The 16786-nt window shown below is 48.6% G+C and overlaps 2 protein-coding genes across 6 annotated transcripts in view; both read right to left on the reverse strand.

The window, feature by feature from the left end:
* Positions 1-1058: 1058 nt before the first annotated feature.
* On the reverse strand, positions 1059-8915 carry LOC114439348 (protein FAM83G-like). Its single transcript, XM_028411227.1, has 5 exons — positions 8310-8915; positions 7325-7492; positions 5269-5393; positions 2952-5115; positions 1059-2023 (listed from the first exon to the last, which is right to left on the reverse strand). Exons 1-5 carry the CDS (start codon positions 8760-8762, stop codon positions 1499-1501), a joined length of 3435 nt encoding a protein of 1144 aa, XP_028267028.1. The 5' UTR covers positions 8763-8915; the 3' UTR covers positions 1059-1498.
* A 2510-nt stretch (positions 8916-11425) lies between these two features.
* grapa (GRB2 related adaptor protein a) overlaps positions 11426-16786 on the reverse strand; it is a 34157-nt gene continuing 28796 nt past the window's right edge. For 2 of the 5 annotated variants that reach the window (XM_028411277.1, XM_028411278.1), the window contains one exon: positions 11448-12265. In XM_028411277.1, the coding sequence (XP_028267078.1) occupies positions 12080-12265 (186 nt within the window). In that variant the 3' untranslated portion in view covers positions 11448-12079. Of the gene's footprint in view, positions 12266-16786 lie in introns of all 5 variants that reach the window. The other 3 variants (XM_028411276.1, XM_028411275.1, XM_028411279.1) reach the window with 3 other exon arrangements.

Raw genomic sequence — 16786 nt, forward strand, 5'->3', positions numbered from 1 at the left:
TCTGGTCTCTGGTCTCTTTGTGGTCTCCAGGGTTCAGCACTCAAACAAAGGATCCGACATTATGTGTGAAATTTAAAGCTGACACGCTCTGAACAAGCACACACCTGATCGCCCTGTGAAATATGCGACACACCCTCCCTCCCTCCCTGTGGACTCACACACCCTCCCTCCCTGTGGACTCACACACCCCTGTGTGAGGTGCAGCTCGGTCTCCACATTGACGTGGAGCCCAGAGGACTGACACAACTACAGCAGGGGCCAAAGTCTGCAGTGACAGTAGGAGACCTCCGTCAGGGCGCCCTGCCTGACTCCATCACTCAGGCTGTTGTAAATGTTCATTTGTGTTTTAATGACAGTAAAAACAAAAAAGAAGAGAAATTTGTTGGGTTTTAGGGTTTGGAGGTCCGGCTCCTTCAGACTTCAGAGGCTCCTCCTGGGCTTCATCCTGTTATCTCCATCCCTGGTTATTTATCTGATGGTTAAAACACGGTGATCTTTACATGTTGTTCCATCATCTGCAGAGTGCTGTGCAGCCTTTGTGGACATGATGTAACAAGAAGAGGATGAAAAGTGCAGTAATAGATGAAGTGTTAAACTGTTTGTGTGGATTTGAAGCAGTCATGTGATCACAGCAGCCTGATGGGTAAATAAACAGACGTCAACATTCAGACTTACAGCCTATCAGGGAACGAGTTCAATAAGTTGAGACTGCAGCTGGTCGATGATCTCGTTTCATGTCAGACTGTGAGCTCAGACTTTTTACACTCATATTTCTCAGATTTCATTCTGTTACTGTTGAAGCTGCTGCTGTAATAACTGTCTAATGTGTGATTAATGGCATGTTAGCTATGGACATTAACTTGACTAATTGCAAATAAAACCAATTAACTGACAGCAGTAAAAAAAGAGGTGCAGATATGAGAGGAATTCATCTGTGTTTTTAATTTCACATATTAATCTTCATTTGAAGATCATCTGAACACACATGACTGTTAAATTTATTTAAACATCTGTTTATTCTTCAGTTACATCACCGTGATACAGAAGGAAGTGTGTGTGTGTGTGTGTGTTCAGTATATCAGAGCTGTGTTCACTAAGATTCTCAGAATCCCCTCAGCGGGCTCTTATCGTACTGAGCACTCATCTTAACAGTGATTTCAGAACATTCTTAGAACCACTCTGAGCAGACTGAAGGTTTGACCTCTGACCTCAGTGGATGGAATTCAGCCTGTATGATATTAAGGTGGGACGCCTGGCTCAGCTGTCACCAGCTTTCTGTGGTTACTGCCTGTTACATGGAGGCGCTGGTTGGAGCAGAGTCCAAAGTGGACAGAGGAGCAAAGCTCACTCTGAGCACATTCAGCTGACCAGAGGAAAAAACGTCCAGCCAGTTATTACGGTACAGTTATTATGGTACAATTAGAGACAGACATGAGAGGACAGAGTGCAATCTTAAATGGCTTCTCCTCGTGTCTGTGGTCTCTTCATGTGTCCTGGATCACATGCTGGTCTTGCGACCCGCCGAGCCGCTGCTGCTCCTCTTGCTCTGCGCTGGCAGTTTGTTCATTGTGTCCTTCAGGCCCTTCAGGCTGTACAGCCGGCTGAACGTGAAGCCAAACGGCGCCCTGCCCTCGTCCTTTCCCAGAGCCTCTTGTCCTGTCCCAGCCTGGTTCTGAGGACTAAGCTGCCGGCTGGAGCGTGTGTGCTGAAAGGAGGTCGGTGGTTTTGAGTACTGGCCGGCTCCTGCCCTGCTCTGTGCCGCCGCAGGCTGTCGGGGGAGGAGGCTCTGTGGCGTTTGGGAGACCTGCTTCCTGCCTCCACTTGCCGACCCGACTGCTGCCGGTCTGCGAGAGGAGGAGGTGTTATCCTGGAGACCACCAGGGAGCACCTTGACTTCTGTCAGCTGACGGCCTCCCCACGGACGCGGCCCCAACACTTGCGAGGCAAAGAAGGGCCGCGGGCATCTGGGGGGACGGGAGGAGGAAACGCAGCCGCCGTCCTGCTGCTGAAGACACTGAGGAGTCTGCAGAAAGAGAAAGACTGCAGGTTATTACAACTCATATTTAATCCATAACTGAGCTGGAAACACATTTGTGTTTTATTGTCACGTGTTAATAATAAGAGAACTCCATACATGTGAAACTATCAATCTTTAACTCCTTCATCAATACTGCACCAGTCAGAGCCAGCCGCCATGGAGCTACAGTTTCTGTCTTCCTGTCACATGACTGCTGGTCACATGTGAGTCATCATGGCCTCTTAGTTTTTCTGAATTTTTAACAGTGACACGTAGAATAAAGCTGTGAATGTGGTCTCAGCAGCAGCACACTTCCTGTGTGGTTCTACCTGGATGACTCTCTTTTTTTCCTGCTTCCTGTCTGCACCTCGCTCTGCTGCCGTCAGACCTCCATCAGACCTCCATCAGACCTCCATCAGACCCTCCGGCCTGCTCTGAGTTTTTGCAGTGCAACTTTGCCACCACACAGGAAGTTGTTGTTTCTCATAGTTCATCCAATCTGGCTTGAACTTTACAATAGTTACTTCCACAGGAAGTATCAATCTACTTATCGGCTCTCTATCTGTATTTTTGGGCAGCTTTTAAGGCCTTTATGTCAACGTCTGATGTCTTGCCATGAAACAGGAAGTGGTAAACCTCAGTCACTGTTGGGAAAAATGATCTAAAATTAAACTCCTTGGATTTTTTTAACCCTTTTACACATTTGAATTCTTGTTTTATGCCAAAATGTGTTTTGTGATGTCACAGTGACCTCTGAACTTAAATCCGTTATTGTAACACCTGGTGTTTGTGCTCTGCAGAGACAGACCGCCTGATTAAAGCATGCTGTAAAATGTTCTCTTTGCTCTCTGCAGCTGATTTAATAATGAAGTTTATTTATTTCTAAATGAATCTTTGCAGCTCCTTTCTGAAGTATTATCAGCCGTCTTCGTACCTTCTCTGTCTCTCTGCCCGTCTCTGTGCTGCTGGGTCTCTGTGCCGCCTGGTTCTCTGCCTCTGAGGACACTCTGGTGTCTGGTGGCACCTCAGATCCTTTAATGGGGGACAACAGTTTTGGCTCTGCTCCCTCACTGGTTGATTCTCCGGCTGTCCCTCCGACGCCTGCTGCTGATTGGTTCTTTGGCAGAGGAGAATCTGTGTCGGCCTTCTCAGAGTCTGTCAGGCTCTGCTTCCTCTTTTCTTCTTCTCTCGTCTTCACCTTCTCAGCAGCGTCAGGGACGGGCTCCTCCATCGTCCTGACGTGGTGATAATCCACGTGGTCAAAGACGGAGTCGTGGAGCGGTGAGTCACTGCACTCGTAGTACTCCTCCGACGTGGTGGACAGGCCGGAGTCTTCTCTCGTGGAGACGTACCCGTCGGGTGTTGGAGTGCGTAGGTCTGGCGTGGCCATTCGGGAGTCCGGGGTAGGCGTGCGTGGAGAAAGTCCATCAGGAGTGGGAGGGCGGGCGAGACAGGACAGCGACCGTGTCTCTCGCTCAGGTGTTGTAGAACGCAGGTCCGACAGGTGTGTGTCAGAGAAGTGTAAACGCAGGGATTTTTTACGAGTGTGTGTGCATAGCTGAGCTTTTGGAGGGGCGGAGTTTAAAGGTGGTTGAATGTGTGTGTCCACAGCGCCATGTGAGGGGGAGACAGGACTGTGTGTCGACGCAGTCTCCGACACTTCCTGTGCAGTCGGCTCACTGTAAGAGATTCTCTGCGGCTCCTGCGCTCTCGCCTGGTGCGTCTTCTCTGAGGCCAAGATGTCCATCTCACAGGCTGCTGACGTCACAGTCTCATCGCCATCTTTTGGAGTTATTTCCTGATTATTTACAGTACTTGCTGCTGTCGGTACACTGCAAACGTCAGACCGCGTCTCCTCACCGCCATCTTGGTGTCCATCTGCTTCCTCGCTCTTTGTCTCTTTGGGCTTTGGGTCATTCTGCAGTTTTGTGACGCTTTCAGCATCTTTTTCCGAAGATGGCGGCACCGCCAACATGCCTGCGCTAACACCTGACTTCCTCAAGATGCAGATCTTCTGCTCATCGCCGCTGTCTTTGATGAGCAGCTGGATGGTGCGAGGTTTGGGGACAGGAGGAGACGAGCTGGGAGGATTTAACGCCACATGAGGAGGAGTTTCTGAGCACTCTGCTGTGATCTGGTTGTTTTCAGAAAGGAGGGCGGGACTAACTGTTGTTGGTCCAACCTGCTGAGTGTGTGACACCACAGGTTTGTCCTTTAGTTCAGAGGTGTGTGTGCTGCACAGACAGTCTGACCCTGAACTGTTCTGTCCTTTGTCCTCTGTCTCTCTGCAGCTGGACTGTCGCAGTGTGTCTGTGGTCAGCTGAGCAGTGTGTATCTGAGGTGTGTGTTGTCTTGCGTCTCTTCTGGCAGCCATGTTTGATTCCAGTTTGCTCTCGGTCTTTGAAGTCGAGTCCTTCTCGGGTTCAGGCTGCCTCTGATCTTCGGTTTTATTGGCCGCTGGTTGCTGGGGTGTCTTCGCCTTGTCGTGTTTGGCGGTCAGCTGTCTGGGCTTGGCGGCCTCCGGCAGCACTTCCTGCGGCTTCATTATGGGGCTGCTGAACCTGATGGCCTGGCTGGTTTCAAACATCTCGGACCGCTGCAGATGGACCGGCGTCGGCTTGCTGGTGTCCCGGATGTTGATGAAGCCTATGACATCACTAGGAGGATCTGGTTCGGGCCAGGTGGGCAGGTATGTGATCAGACATGCTTTTTCTAGATTCAGCAGTCCTGGGTGGAGGGGCGGAGCCTCCTGCACCGCCTCCTTGTTGGCTCTTCGCCGCCTGTTATTCGTCTTCACGTCTGATGTTTGTGGCTTTTTGTCGCGCCCGACGGAGGCGGTGGGGCTGGGGTTGCTCCCGGCAACCAGGGCGTATTTTGGGTTGTAAAGTTTCCTGGCAACAGCAGCAGAGGGCGGTGCCACGGAGACTGTCTGAGGGAGGTGCTCCACCTCGGGCTCAGGCTCTAAGGCGACCGGACGGAGGTCCACAAACCCGGAGGTCGCATAGAGGGTGCGATAGAGTCGGTCGAAGCCCTCCACAGCCTGGCCTGTTACCACGGTGATCAGGTTTCGGTCCAGCCGCGAGGACATCCATGTGAAACTACACACACAAACATAGTTAGACATTAAACTCCACAACAGATCGCAAAACAAGGTCAGCAAGACGACTGCTGACAGTTTGTCTCCACACTACAACACAAAGACAGGCAGGGCGCTCACAGATAATCCATGTCTTTCACACACACACTCTGACCTGTATGACCCAGAAACAGCTTTGTCTCCATCGATGAACATGAACCTGTGTCCCATTCGTCCTCTAACCTTCGTACAGGAGCGAGTGTAGAACTCTGAACCTTCAGTGCAGCGCACACGGAGGTGCTGAAACACACACACACACACATTATGTTTGCTTTATGATGTGTAGCACTTTGAATATTCACCGCTGCAGTAGACTGTGGTCACAGACAGCAGCAATTTTCCACTTGCCGTCCTTAATTGAAGTTAATGGTTCCACATGTTCAAACTAAACTGATCACACAACTGTGACTACACAACAATCAGCATCCTCATGTCTGCCTTGTCACGAGTATAATGGCTGTGTGTGCTGTACGTAGAAACCATTGATAAACACGCAGCCTACATTAGAAATGTCATAATGTCCAGTAAATCAGCAGAATTTAATCAAGAGGGGCAAAAAAAATGACCGTATTGTCCTGAATATAAAAGAACACAGATAAATGTTGTGGTGTTATGGTTGCTATGGAAACCACTGTTGTTCTTTTGGTGTTGCTTTGGACTGCAGTTTGTGCTGATGGTTCCTTTAAACACGGCTGTATAGACACCACACCTCCTACGCTGGTCTGGACTGTGAGCGAGCTGCTTATTGATCGGAATTTAATAACGAGGCTAATTAGGCTGAAAAAGATGTTTTCAGGTTCTCTGGCTGCTCGAGGTGTCTGATGATATTATCCACATGTATGTCGTTAAATCATCTCACTGTCACGACACAGTATAAGATGCATACTTGATGATTTACAGCTCATGACACTAGTGTATACGTGTTAAAGATCAGAGAGAATCGGTGTTCCACTCTGTGGAACCTCCTCCCTTCAATCCCCCCCCCCCCCCCCCCCCCCCCCGCATTCCTCTTGAACGAGGCCGGCAGTGAAACACCACCACAGATCTGTAAAGTCAGCAGAGAAGAGGAGACTTCTTCTTCCTGCCAGCTCCTCCACCTCCTCCTCCTCCTCCTGCAGTCAAATCTCACACGGTCCCTCCTGCCGCCTCCTCAGGAGCCCCGCCTCCGCCTCCTGACACACTTTCAGCTGCACATCCTCCCTGAATGTTTGTTTCTGACACATGGAGCCGCTCTGCTCACAAATATTTGACTCTTTTAGACAAACTTCAGGTTCATTTCCTGCGATTTATTAAAAAAAGGCTTTGTGCCATTTCCTGTTCACACATATGTTTGTGCAGCACCGGCTGACTTCTGTGCCGTCTGCTGCTTCACGTGCAGATGGTGCTGCAAGACGGTGGAGCCTGTGTGTTCATGTTCTCGCAAACGTTTCAGGCACCACAGAGGTTTACTCTCTTTTCTATGACAGTGATGGTGCAGGCACCATCTGATGGGTTTATAAAGACCAGGAATGATTTAAAACATGATGGAGGTGTGGTCTCCATCTGTGAAGGTCTGCTTCACCACCGTTACAGTATGAAACCAGCCTGCACAGTGTGTCTCTGGCTGTTGACTAAAGAATTCATTACAGAGCAGCAGCCATGACCTTTGACCTCTGACTTTTAAGCTTCACCTGGTTTTTCCTCAGGTGTGCAGATTTAAGTCTTTAGTGTTGCTGAGCTGTCAGGCCTCCTCTAAGAGAACCAGAACAACCACTCACTCATGGTGTCCATGAGAATAATCTCAGCCAGAATCCAGAGCATAGAGGCAGCAAAATGTCTGACGTCACCGGAACATTTAATCTGCTGCAGTCCGTTTGTTCTGCAGAAATAATCACAGCTCATCAGAGTCACAGTGATCATGTTTGGTTTGGCAGCTGCATCAAAAGATTTCTGACGTGTCTGAACACAGTGTGTGTGTGTGTGTGTGTGTGTGTATGTGTGTGTGTGTGTGAGCATATGCTTTCATTTATCCATAAAAGAAATCATTTGACTTTAATTGTAGGACAGCTTGTCTCCATGTCTCACGGGTCAAAGACAAGAACTCAACAAACTTTCTGTCTAACAAACAAAGAACCGTTTCCAACATGGCAGATATGTAAATGCTTGTGATGTCGCGTCGCGGTCTGTCTCACCTTGAGGTGTCCGGCGTGCATGTTGGCCCTCCGACACATGGACAGGAAGTGAGGTAGAGTTGTGCGTTCCAGCAGGATGTAAACAGAAATCCTCCTTTTGAACCCAGCGTCCAGTAAATCTCTGAAGATGTCCACGTCTGTGAAGACGTCCATCACCACAGCTACGACCTGCACACACACACACTGTAAACAACACTGTAGACAAAACAATCACTGTCGCCATGGCGACCACCGAGCTCCTCCTCCAAAATTTCTGTTTAGGGTCAGAAACCAGAGTTTATTTCTTTTTTCACCTGATGTTTGTTCCTCTTTTGTCTCTCTCAGACAACAAAAGACTACAAAAGTGACTCGTTCCTTCAGAAATTGAAACAATAACAAAGAGTAAAGTGAGTAAAGTTGGCGAGCATTTCTCCTCCTCTGAAACTTTTCCTGCTGTGGTACCCAGCTGTTGTCACATCATGTTATGGATCTTGTCAGTGACCTTTTGACTGACAGCACCTCTCAGAGACATCCTCACCTAATGATGTCATCATGACCTCAATGACAGAGGTGGAGGAGGTTTAAACGTTGCACCTCCTTCACCCTCAGGCCACAGACTTATCAATCATCCTCCCTGTGGTTGAATGTTGGATCGAAGTCGTTCTTCAGGTTTTTATCAAACTGTCGCTGAGAGCAAACACGTCATAAACGTTTGGCTGTGTCAACTGTACACACACACACACACACACTGATGCACTTATTGATGCAAATGAGAGCCTGCAGCCCTACACACACACACACACACACACAGCAGTGTTCCAGCTGTCCTGATAAAGCAGCTTAATCGAGCTGCACTTTATCCTGAGCCGTCATCAGTCCGGACTCTGACCTCAGCCTGACTCATTCTACATGTATTCCACCACAGAAGAAGAAGCAGACAGTGCTCATTGATTCTTATTAAAGCAGGTGTAAAGACTGAAGTGTGTGTGACGGGGGGTCCACGCACCTTCTGCGCCTGCGCGATCATCTTCCTCACCACCTCTTTGACATGGGCCTGTCCGTCCAGCGGCGGCTGCGTGTACACCGTCGTGCGCGTCACCCCGCGGTACGCGTCACAGTCCGGCCAGCCGAGGTCCATCTGCGGGATGGAGGTGTCCGACAGTTCGGGCCAGTAGTGCAGCGACAGCGGGGTCCGGTCGTCCTCGGCATGGCCCTCAAAGAGCTCGGCGTCCGTGTCGTAGGGCTCCGCGGTCCCGGTGAGCGCCTCGAGCTCCGGGTCCGAGAGGAAACCCCGCAGGCCGCGCGCCTCCAGGTACTTGTGGAACGCCTCGCGGCCGTCCCTGAGGAGCGCCTCCAGCGCGAGCCGCTGGTCCTCGCAGTACAGGAACTCCGGCTTGGACTCGTGCGTCCGCGGGTTCACGTGGTTGTTGTCCAGGCATTGGAGCTGTGACAGAGCCATGACCGGAGCGCGCGCGCGAGAGAGAGAGAGAGACAGAGACACACAAGTCCAAAAAGTCCTCCGGGCCCACGCGGGATCCTCCTCAGCTGGCGCGCGTCATCACAAGCTGTCCGTCACTGCTGCCCGCCATGGCGCGCGCCCAGAGCAGAGAATGAAGCTGGATCCATACTCCGCGAGACAAAGAGCGGAGAACGCGCTCCACGGGTGGTAAGAGATACAAAAAAAAGGTCTTTTCCGCACTGAGGTACCATACTCCGCGAGACGCGTGTGTGCAGAACTCCTCATACGGCCCGCCCACGAAACTATAAGGAAAGACTTTACTGAGTTTTTTAACACACCACAAGGACTTGTGCCATGGCAAGAGGGCATTATACAGAGAGGGTGCCTGCAACAGCGTGAGATGTCCGGCGATGAGTTGTGAAAATGCGACATTAAAAGTAACAATAGCAAAGATTCAGTGTTTGTGCCTTTATGACCACATTTGCACATCTACTGTGTTCCAATGTGCCTGCGATACTTCAAACTGTCCGGTGATGAGCTGTGAAGATGCGACATTAAAAGTAACAATAGCAAAGATATACAGACATTGTTAACGAGCCTAGTATGCCCGGGTATGTAGGAGTATATAGAATGGTAATAACAGTCACCATCTGGTATGTGTGAACGGCTGTCTGGAGTTATTGGTGACAAATCACCCTGACTTGCCTTTCTTTCTTTCTTTTATTGCTCATCATGCAAAACCGGTATGGTCTTATCTAAATCTGTTGAATCAGCGCTGTTTATACACCTACCTATATACCTGGAGAGGCTCTTGCGCTTCTCCACTTTCATCACGCCCACAATAAATTCCGACCAATCACAGCATGGTTGCCGCACAGCCTTGAAAGACAAAGTTCGGCCCGGGCCCTGTGCACAGGAGTGCGGATCAGCGGGCGGTCAGAGACAAAAAATGACGTCATTTTGTGGGCGTAACGTCTGCAGGGGGGGAAAATGTCTTTGTCTCGCGGAGTATGGATCAAGCTTGACTGACACCACCCGTCAAGGTGTGACCTTGACAGGTTAAAAACACACCCGCCCACGCAGGACGGAGGTGTGATGAGTGACAGGCCCCGCCCACACCTGAGCCTCACTAAACCATCAGATCAGCTGAAAAACCATCAGCGGAGCGGCTCCACCTGCTGGGGCATGTCCTCACCTTCGTGCCAGGATGGAGGAGCTCCAGGCTGCAGAGGGGAGAGCCACAGACACAAGAGGAGGATCAGGGAGGGGTTAATGTCAGCTCCACCCCTGTGTCTCTGACCTCTGACCTCTGTATGTTACAACAACACAGCAGCCACATCAAACACGTGTTTATACCTCATTTAAAGAGACAGTACAGCTACCAGGAAGTACAGGGTTAACTTTCACTGCTTTAACTCATTCATTTCCGCTGTGCTCCACCAACACAGACTGCACATCAAGATGGAGGACATGGTCTCCACTCATTGTACAAAAGTGATTTATCAGAAGAATGAGCACCTGAGCACGAACAGTGATAAACACAAACAATCAGCCGAGTACTTGAAGTCTCATCCACTAACATGGAGGAGGCGGAGGCGGGGTTTACGACCTACACTGCAAAATGAAGGAAGTGACATCACACGAGCTGCATAAAAAAACTGTGCTCCACACAGAAGTGTGTAGGCAGCAACAACGAGGCGTTTACTGAACCCTGGTTCCAAGATGGCGTCTTTATCAAACACGGCAGCACTGTGAGCGTGATGAAGGAGGAGAAGGCGTGGAGCGTTCAACAGCAGCAGACAGTAGGAGCTGCTTTTGCTCTCCTCCTTTTATTTGACTGGCTGATGATGGATCAGCTGATGATGGATCAGCTGATCCATCATCAGCTGATCATTGGAGTTTCTGGTTCCTAGGCGGCTGCTCAGCCAGAGGCCGTTCACTCAGTCAGACTGGTTCCATTTCAGGGGTTAATTCCTCTGATGTATGGCCTTCTCCTGCTGTGTGTTAGTGCTCCTATACTGAAGACCTCACACACACACACACACACACACACTTCAGAGTGACTCAGCAGTTTAACAGAAAACAGCAGCAGGACTGTCTCTCTCTTTCCTCCTGAAACCAGAGGTGACTCATGAAAGGGTTAAATCCAGGGGAATTATGGGACGCTTTATGTGAAAACATCACATTGTGGTTGGAGAAGCAGCGCTGCATTCCTCACGTCAGGGCGCATCGTGCCAACGCCGCTGCCGTCATGTTTTTTTAACACACCTCTGCTGTCGTGTTGTCAGTGAACGCTGCTGCTGGAATGAGCTTAGAATAACAACCTCACACAAACACTTTATTATTATTATAACTTACTGTGTGTTCAATAGTTTAAATTGTTGAAAGATAAACAACAAAGACATCGGTATCATTAGATGTTGTTTTATTGTCCATGCATGTGATGTTAGTACTTATTAAACCCATGACCCATCCTCTTTGTTGGTTCCTGAACACATCCTGTGACACAAAAACCACACATGAGCTAATGTTAGCTTGTTAGCCTCTGTCTCAGTGAATTATTAGCTGACTTGATATTTGTATTCTCTTCTCAGCTAACATTATGAAGCGTAGCAGCGTTATTTCATCAGCTAAGGTCCACGATCCATGCGGTGCCATCGAGCTAGCTTAAACACTACCAGGACAAAAACCTGCAGGGGTTAAAAATAACGAACAAACTGTTAATTAGAACACTGTCCCAGCTTCAGGTTGAAAGAGGTGACTGTACTTTATTTAAATGTTTGATCATTACAGGTTAAGGAAGACCAGTCCATGTTCTTTACTGTTAATCACATCAAAGCCTTTTATACAGTTTACTCATAGTATATGTATTTAAAGATTACACATGATTAGGTATAAATACAAACAAATAAATGACTCATAAACCCAGACAAGGTGCGTCTCACTCTCTCATATAAACATACAACATACTGTGTGTGTGTGTGTGTCTGCTCAGCTCACCGGATCTCCTCATGGGAGCAGAGGAACGCCACCTGCCCTTCCTCCCACCAGCTCCCAGGGGCCACACACCTGTTCCAGGTTAGTGTGTGTGTGTGTGTGTGTTGTTTTTATTTAGCCTGCAATAAGATGCAGTATATGCCTGGGAGTGTGTGTGTGTGTTGTCTCCACAGTGTGTTGGTCCGTGTTTTCAGGTGGAGATCGATGAGCATCTGATTTGACAAGCTGTTTGATTGACAGGTGACATCACAGAGAAATGGGAGGAGCAGTCCATTGGTAGATGATAGATGACATCAGTTGTGTGTGTGTGGCATGTCGAGTCATTGGCAGTGGTAAATGGGCTGGACGTACTCCGGCGGAAAGTAGCCAACGTGTCCGTGGCAACGCCCCCTCCAGCGCAGCGAATCGGAGCAGTCAATCAGTTCGATGACATCACCACGCACGAAGCGCAGCTGGGACGGATGGTGGGGGGTGAAGTCGAAGAGGGCGTGGGCATGGTGAGGGCGCTGAGGGAAAAAAGATGGAGGTCAGTGACAACAAATATCTGGATACATTTTTTATAACTCTAACTCTTTATAGCACTATGTCGGCATAAAGTGGTTTGAATCCTATCTGACAGACAGATCCTTCTCAGTTCAGATGGGGCAGTTTTCTTCCTCAGTGGCCCCTCTGACCTGCGGGGTGCCCCAGGGGTCGGTTCTGGGCCCGCTGTTGTTCTCTCTGTACATGCTACCCTTGGGGTCCATATTCAGCACAGCATCCCCTTCCATTGTTTTGCTGACGACGTGCAGGTGTATTTGCCGCTTAGAGTTTCTGCCAAAGATTCCCTGCAATCACTGCTCAACTGCATGAGTGATATTAAGAAATGGATGGACCTAAACTTTCTGAAATTAGATGAAAACAAAACTGAGGTTGTCTTGTTTGGCCGCCCCGACCTAGTCCAGGTCCTTGCCAGCTCCCTTGGCCCACTGGCGCCAAACATACAAACACATGCAAGGAATCTCGGGGTGATTGTAGATGGTGCTTTTAAATTGGACAAGCAGGTGAGCTCAGTGGTCAAGTCCAGCTTCTTTCAACTAAGGCTTATTGCTAAGGTAAAGCCATACCTTAGTCAGAGTGACTTAGAGGAAGTCATCCACGCTTTTATAACCTCTCGCTTAGACTACTGTAACTCCCTGTACATTGGAATTGGACAGTCAGAGCTTCACCGTCTGCAGCTGGTCCAAAACGCAGCGGCTCGCCTTCTCACCGGGAGAAAAAAGCGCAAGCATATCACGCCAGTGCTTTCCTCACTTCACTGGCTACCGGTGAAGCACAGGATTGATTTTAAGATTCTTTTATTCGTTTTTAAGTGCTTGCATGGGCTGGCCCTGACTACTTATCAGACCTCCTGGTATTACATCGGCCCTCCAGAGCTCTTAGGTCTGCTAACCAAATGGCTCTGGAGGTCCCCCGATCTCTTTTAAAAACTAGAGGTGATCGGGCCTTCTCAGTCATGGCTCCCACTCTGTGGAACGCTCTGCCTCTAGCTGTGCGGTCAGCAAATGGCCTCACCACTTTTAAATCTCTACTTAAGACTTACTTATTCACCTTGGCCTTTGTCTGAGTATTGGCAGCTCTTGGGGATTTTATGTTTTATGATTGTATCTTTGTTTTATTGTATTTTACTGCAGTTGATTTCCTTTATGTATTTTATCAGTTTGAGTTTATTTTATGTACTTTAATGTTAAGCAATAAAGCTGACATTGACATTGACATTGACATAACTCCTTCAGAGCTGTTTGACTATCCAGAGCCACCGTACATGAACGTGACATCATCAGGGCGTCTAGGAAACTCCTTGTAAAGCAGAGGTGCTTGAACCATCTGTCAATCATCACCTATCACAAGCTGACTTCAACCAATCAGATCAAAGAGGAAACACAGCATACTGTTGGCGGTGTTTGAAGGCTCTACTGTAGTTTCAGTTAGCGTGTGTATGTGTGTGTGTGTAGAGAACTGTCAGTTGTCTCCAAACAGACTTTCGGAACCAGCAGACGCTGCTGTGGAAAAAACACAGCACTCTGATTGGTCTATTGAAACGTCGTTTAAAAGGGCGTCCAATCCGCTGTTTTGGCCTGTGCTGGTAGTTTCATGACATCTTTAGGCTCCTCCTCAGCTCCACTTCAGGTCTACCTCAGCTCCACTTCAGGTCTACCTCAGCTCCGCCTCAGCTCCGCCTCTCAGCTCCAACTCAGCCCCGCCTTAGCCCCGCCTCTTTGCCCACATTTGCTAAATAGAGAGTTCGATGTCCTGTGTGCTGCTAAGATGGCAGCGTGCACATAAGTAATGCAAAGCTCCACCATACTTTGTTGCTGCATCCTGTCGCCATGGTGACCCCCCTCTTCATTGTCTCCACAGACACCTCAGAGACATGTACCTGAAGCTGATTGGCTGAACGTGTGTCTGTTTGGTTGGCTGGTTAGCTGGTGTGCATTCTGTCAAATATTAATAACACACTGATGTCTGCTGTCATAAACAGAGAAGTAAACACTGCTGAACTCTCTTCACACCACGACATGAATGAATGCAGAGACCTTGTAAGCGCTGCGCTGTAGATGTTTCATGCTCTCTCTCTCTCTCTTCCTCACAGTGTTGCTGTCGAGGTATAATCTGATTTATAATCCCTCCTCCTTTTGTGTCTCTCCAAACTCATTCCACATCAGCTCATTACACGGCTCCGGACCGCTGCTTATCTCAGTGCAGCAGAACGAGTCCTCCAACAACACCCCAACACCCTGACCCCGCGTTGACACGCTGTCATCGCTTCCAGTGTGTGTCTGTGTGTGTCTGTGTGTTTGCAGGTCTGAGCTGTAGTCCATGTTTTACAGTGTCATTTGTCCCACTGTCCCACAGAGGCCTGCACACACTCACTCACACCAACACACACTCCCAGTCTAGACCAGATTAACAACACAATAAACTGTAAAACTGTGAGGATTAAAGACACACACACACACACACTGGTGTTCCTTCCAGGGTGTGTGCGCTCATATCACATCCACTCTCCTCCGTGGGAGTGTGGCTGACAGCCAAGAGGTTGGTTAAGTTCAAGAAGCTCTCCTTAAAATAGACACTTTTGTTCTGCTGCTGTTAAACTGCTCTTACTTCACCAGAGATCAGAGAAGTATCAGGAGAGCACACATACACACACACACACACACAGAGCTCAGAATGAAAGCATTCACCTCTCCATCAAACATCACACATATATTCCTGCTGCTTGTTGTTGGTATTTTCGGCGTCTCTTTCTTCAGATGACTCTGTCAGAGCGGAGCAGCAGCACGGTCTTTAGCTTCCATCACATGACGAGAAACACACGCTGCACGTCGGGCCACGCACATCGAAAACATCCTTCTTCCATCTGTCCTACTTTTCCTGAAACACTGTTGTTGAAATGAACTTTGAAATGAAGCTCAGACATTTAGCTCTGCTGCACCCGAAGCTCTCATTTATAAATATGGAACTCCAACAGCATCTCTGGGATGTGTCAGGGTTTGAGCCAGGGCTTTTATTTTGTCAATCTGTTTTCCATTTGCATTCATTCTAGTTTTACTAGTTACTTCCTGTTTTATTTTGTACTTGACTTTTTCCCTTGTGTTTCAGGTCTGTTGAAAAAAAAAAGTTCTTTTCGGCACGGAGGTACCATAATCCGCTAGACGTGGTTGTGCAGAACTCCTCATACGGCCCTTCTACGCAGCGCACGTCACACACAAAAGGTTGATAATGCAATTGTATTGTAAATTGTGAGCACAGTCGTGGTTACCTGGCCTAACGAGCTGATAATGTTCAGGGAAGCGCATAGCATGACAATAGATAGAAGATCAGTGTAGCTGACTGTAGCAGACCACTGGTATGTGTGAATTTAATTCTGTGAACGTCGAGCCACCGTAACACCATGATCGATACTGGGATTAGTTTTTATCGCCACCTTGTGGACAGACGCTCTCCTCTGTGCGCCGTGTTTCTCCTTCCAGGAACTGTTTGCCAGCTGCTCATCTAAGCTGTCCATCGTGGTTGTACTTCCTCCTTCGGCTAGTTCACATTCAAGTGAACCAAACGTGTGTTTCTCTCAGAGTTAGCTAAGAAAGCTAAGCATGCTAAGTTAGCTTAGCCTAGTTCTAGATATTTTTTGTCACTCCTAACCCACAGAGAGTAATGCTAAGCTATGTTAGCCAGATAGCTAACATGTTTTTTTTTAGAAGATATGTCACCTGTGTCTCACATTGAGCTCCAGGATGGGTTAGCTTAGCTTAGTTTTAGCTTAAACATGGACATTCCACATCATGTGACCAATCAGAGAGCTGACCTGACTACAGGTGTTGTGTTATCGCTGTTATCAAACAGCACAGGTTTGTGAGTCGATAACTGGCAACAACTCTCCCCAGAAAAAATAATGACACACAATTTTTAAGGCTGTTGCAAACAGCCGGTGATTATGCAGCCATATACACCCTCTAGTGGCCAAGTGCAGAAGTGCATGCTGTTAGACCTGTCACCATGGTAGTATGTAGAAAATGGCAAATAATATTCAGTGAAACACAAAAGCTTAGCCAGCTAGCTGTAGCTGTGCTATGCTGCATGGATCTGGTGTTAGGGACTTTGCACTGTTAGCTGATAAAGTAATTAGCAAACAGCTAGCTAGCAGCCTTCAGGGCAGGAAGATTACTGCGTGAGTTTGGAGCACACCCACGGATACACTATGCTTCTGGTGGGGGTTGAAGTCACTCTGGTTGGCGTGAATCTGGGGTCTTCTCTTGTATCCACAGCTTGTATGTTTATAACGCAGTGACGTCGTGACATCAGAACTCCAGCAGTGGTGTCTTATTAATACCTGATTCATCTGTGTACATGCACTCATGCTGCGGCACGCACACCTCATTAGACGTCCACATGAGCACATGATCCAGACCCGAGGCAGAAGAAGCTTCAGCCCGACCGAGCGCACTGTAAACATGTGACTGACTGTCAGCAGGCCGCGTCGTCCA

The sequence above is a fragment of the Parambassis ranga genome, chromosome 8 (genome assembly GCF_900634625.1).
Source record: "Parambassis ranga chromosome 8, fParRan2.1, whole genome shotgun sequence".
NCBI lineage: Eukaryota > Metazoa > Chordata > Actinopteri > Ambassidae > Parambassis > Parambassis ranga.

What these genes read in the sequence shown, in the direction of transcription:
- LOC114439348 (XM_028411227.1), bottom strand. Translation starts at nt 8,762, where the DNA reads ATGGCTCTGTCACAGCTCCAATGCCTGGACAACAACCACGTGAACCCG. An exon ending in GCTGTTTCTGGGTCATACAG is followed by an intron (nt 5,116 to 5,268) that starts GTCAGAGTGTGT and finishes TTGTGTGTGTAG; the next exon opens with TTTCACATGGATGTCCTCGC. An exon ending in CGGGCAGAGAGACAGAGAAG is followed by an intron (nt 2,024 to 2,951) that starts GTACGAAGACGG and finishes CTCTTTCTGCAG; the next exon opens with ACTCCTCAGTGTCTTCAGCA.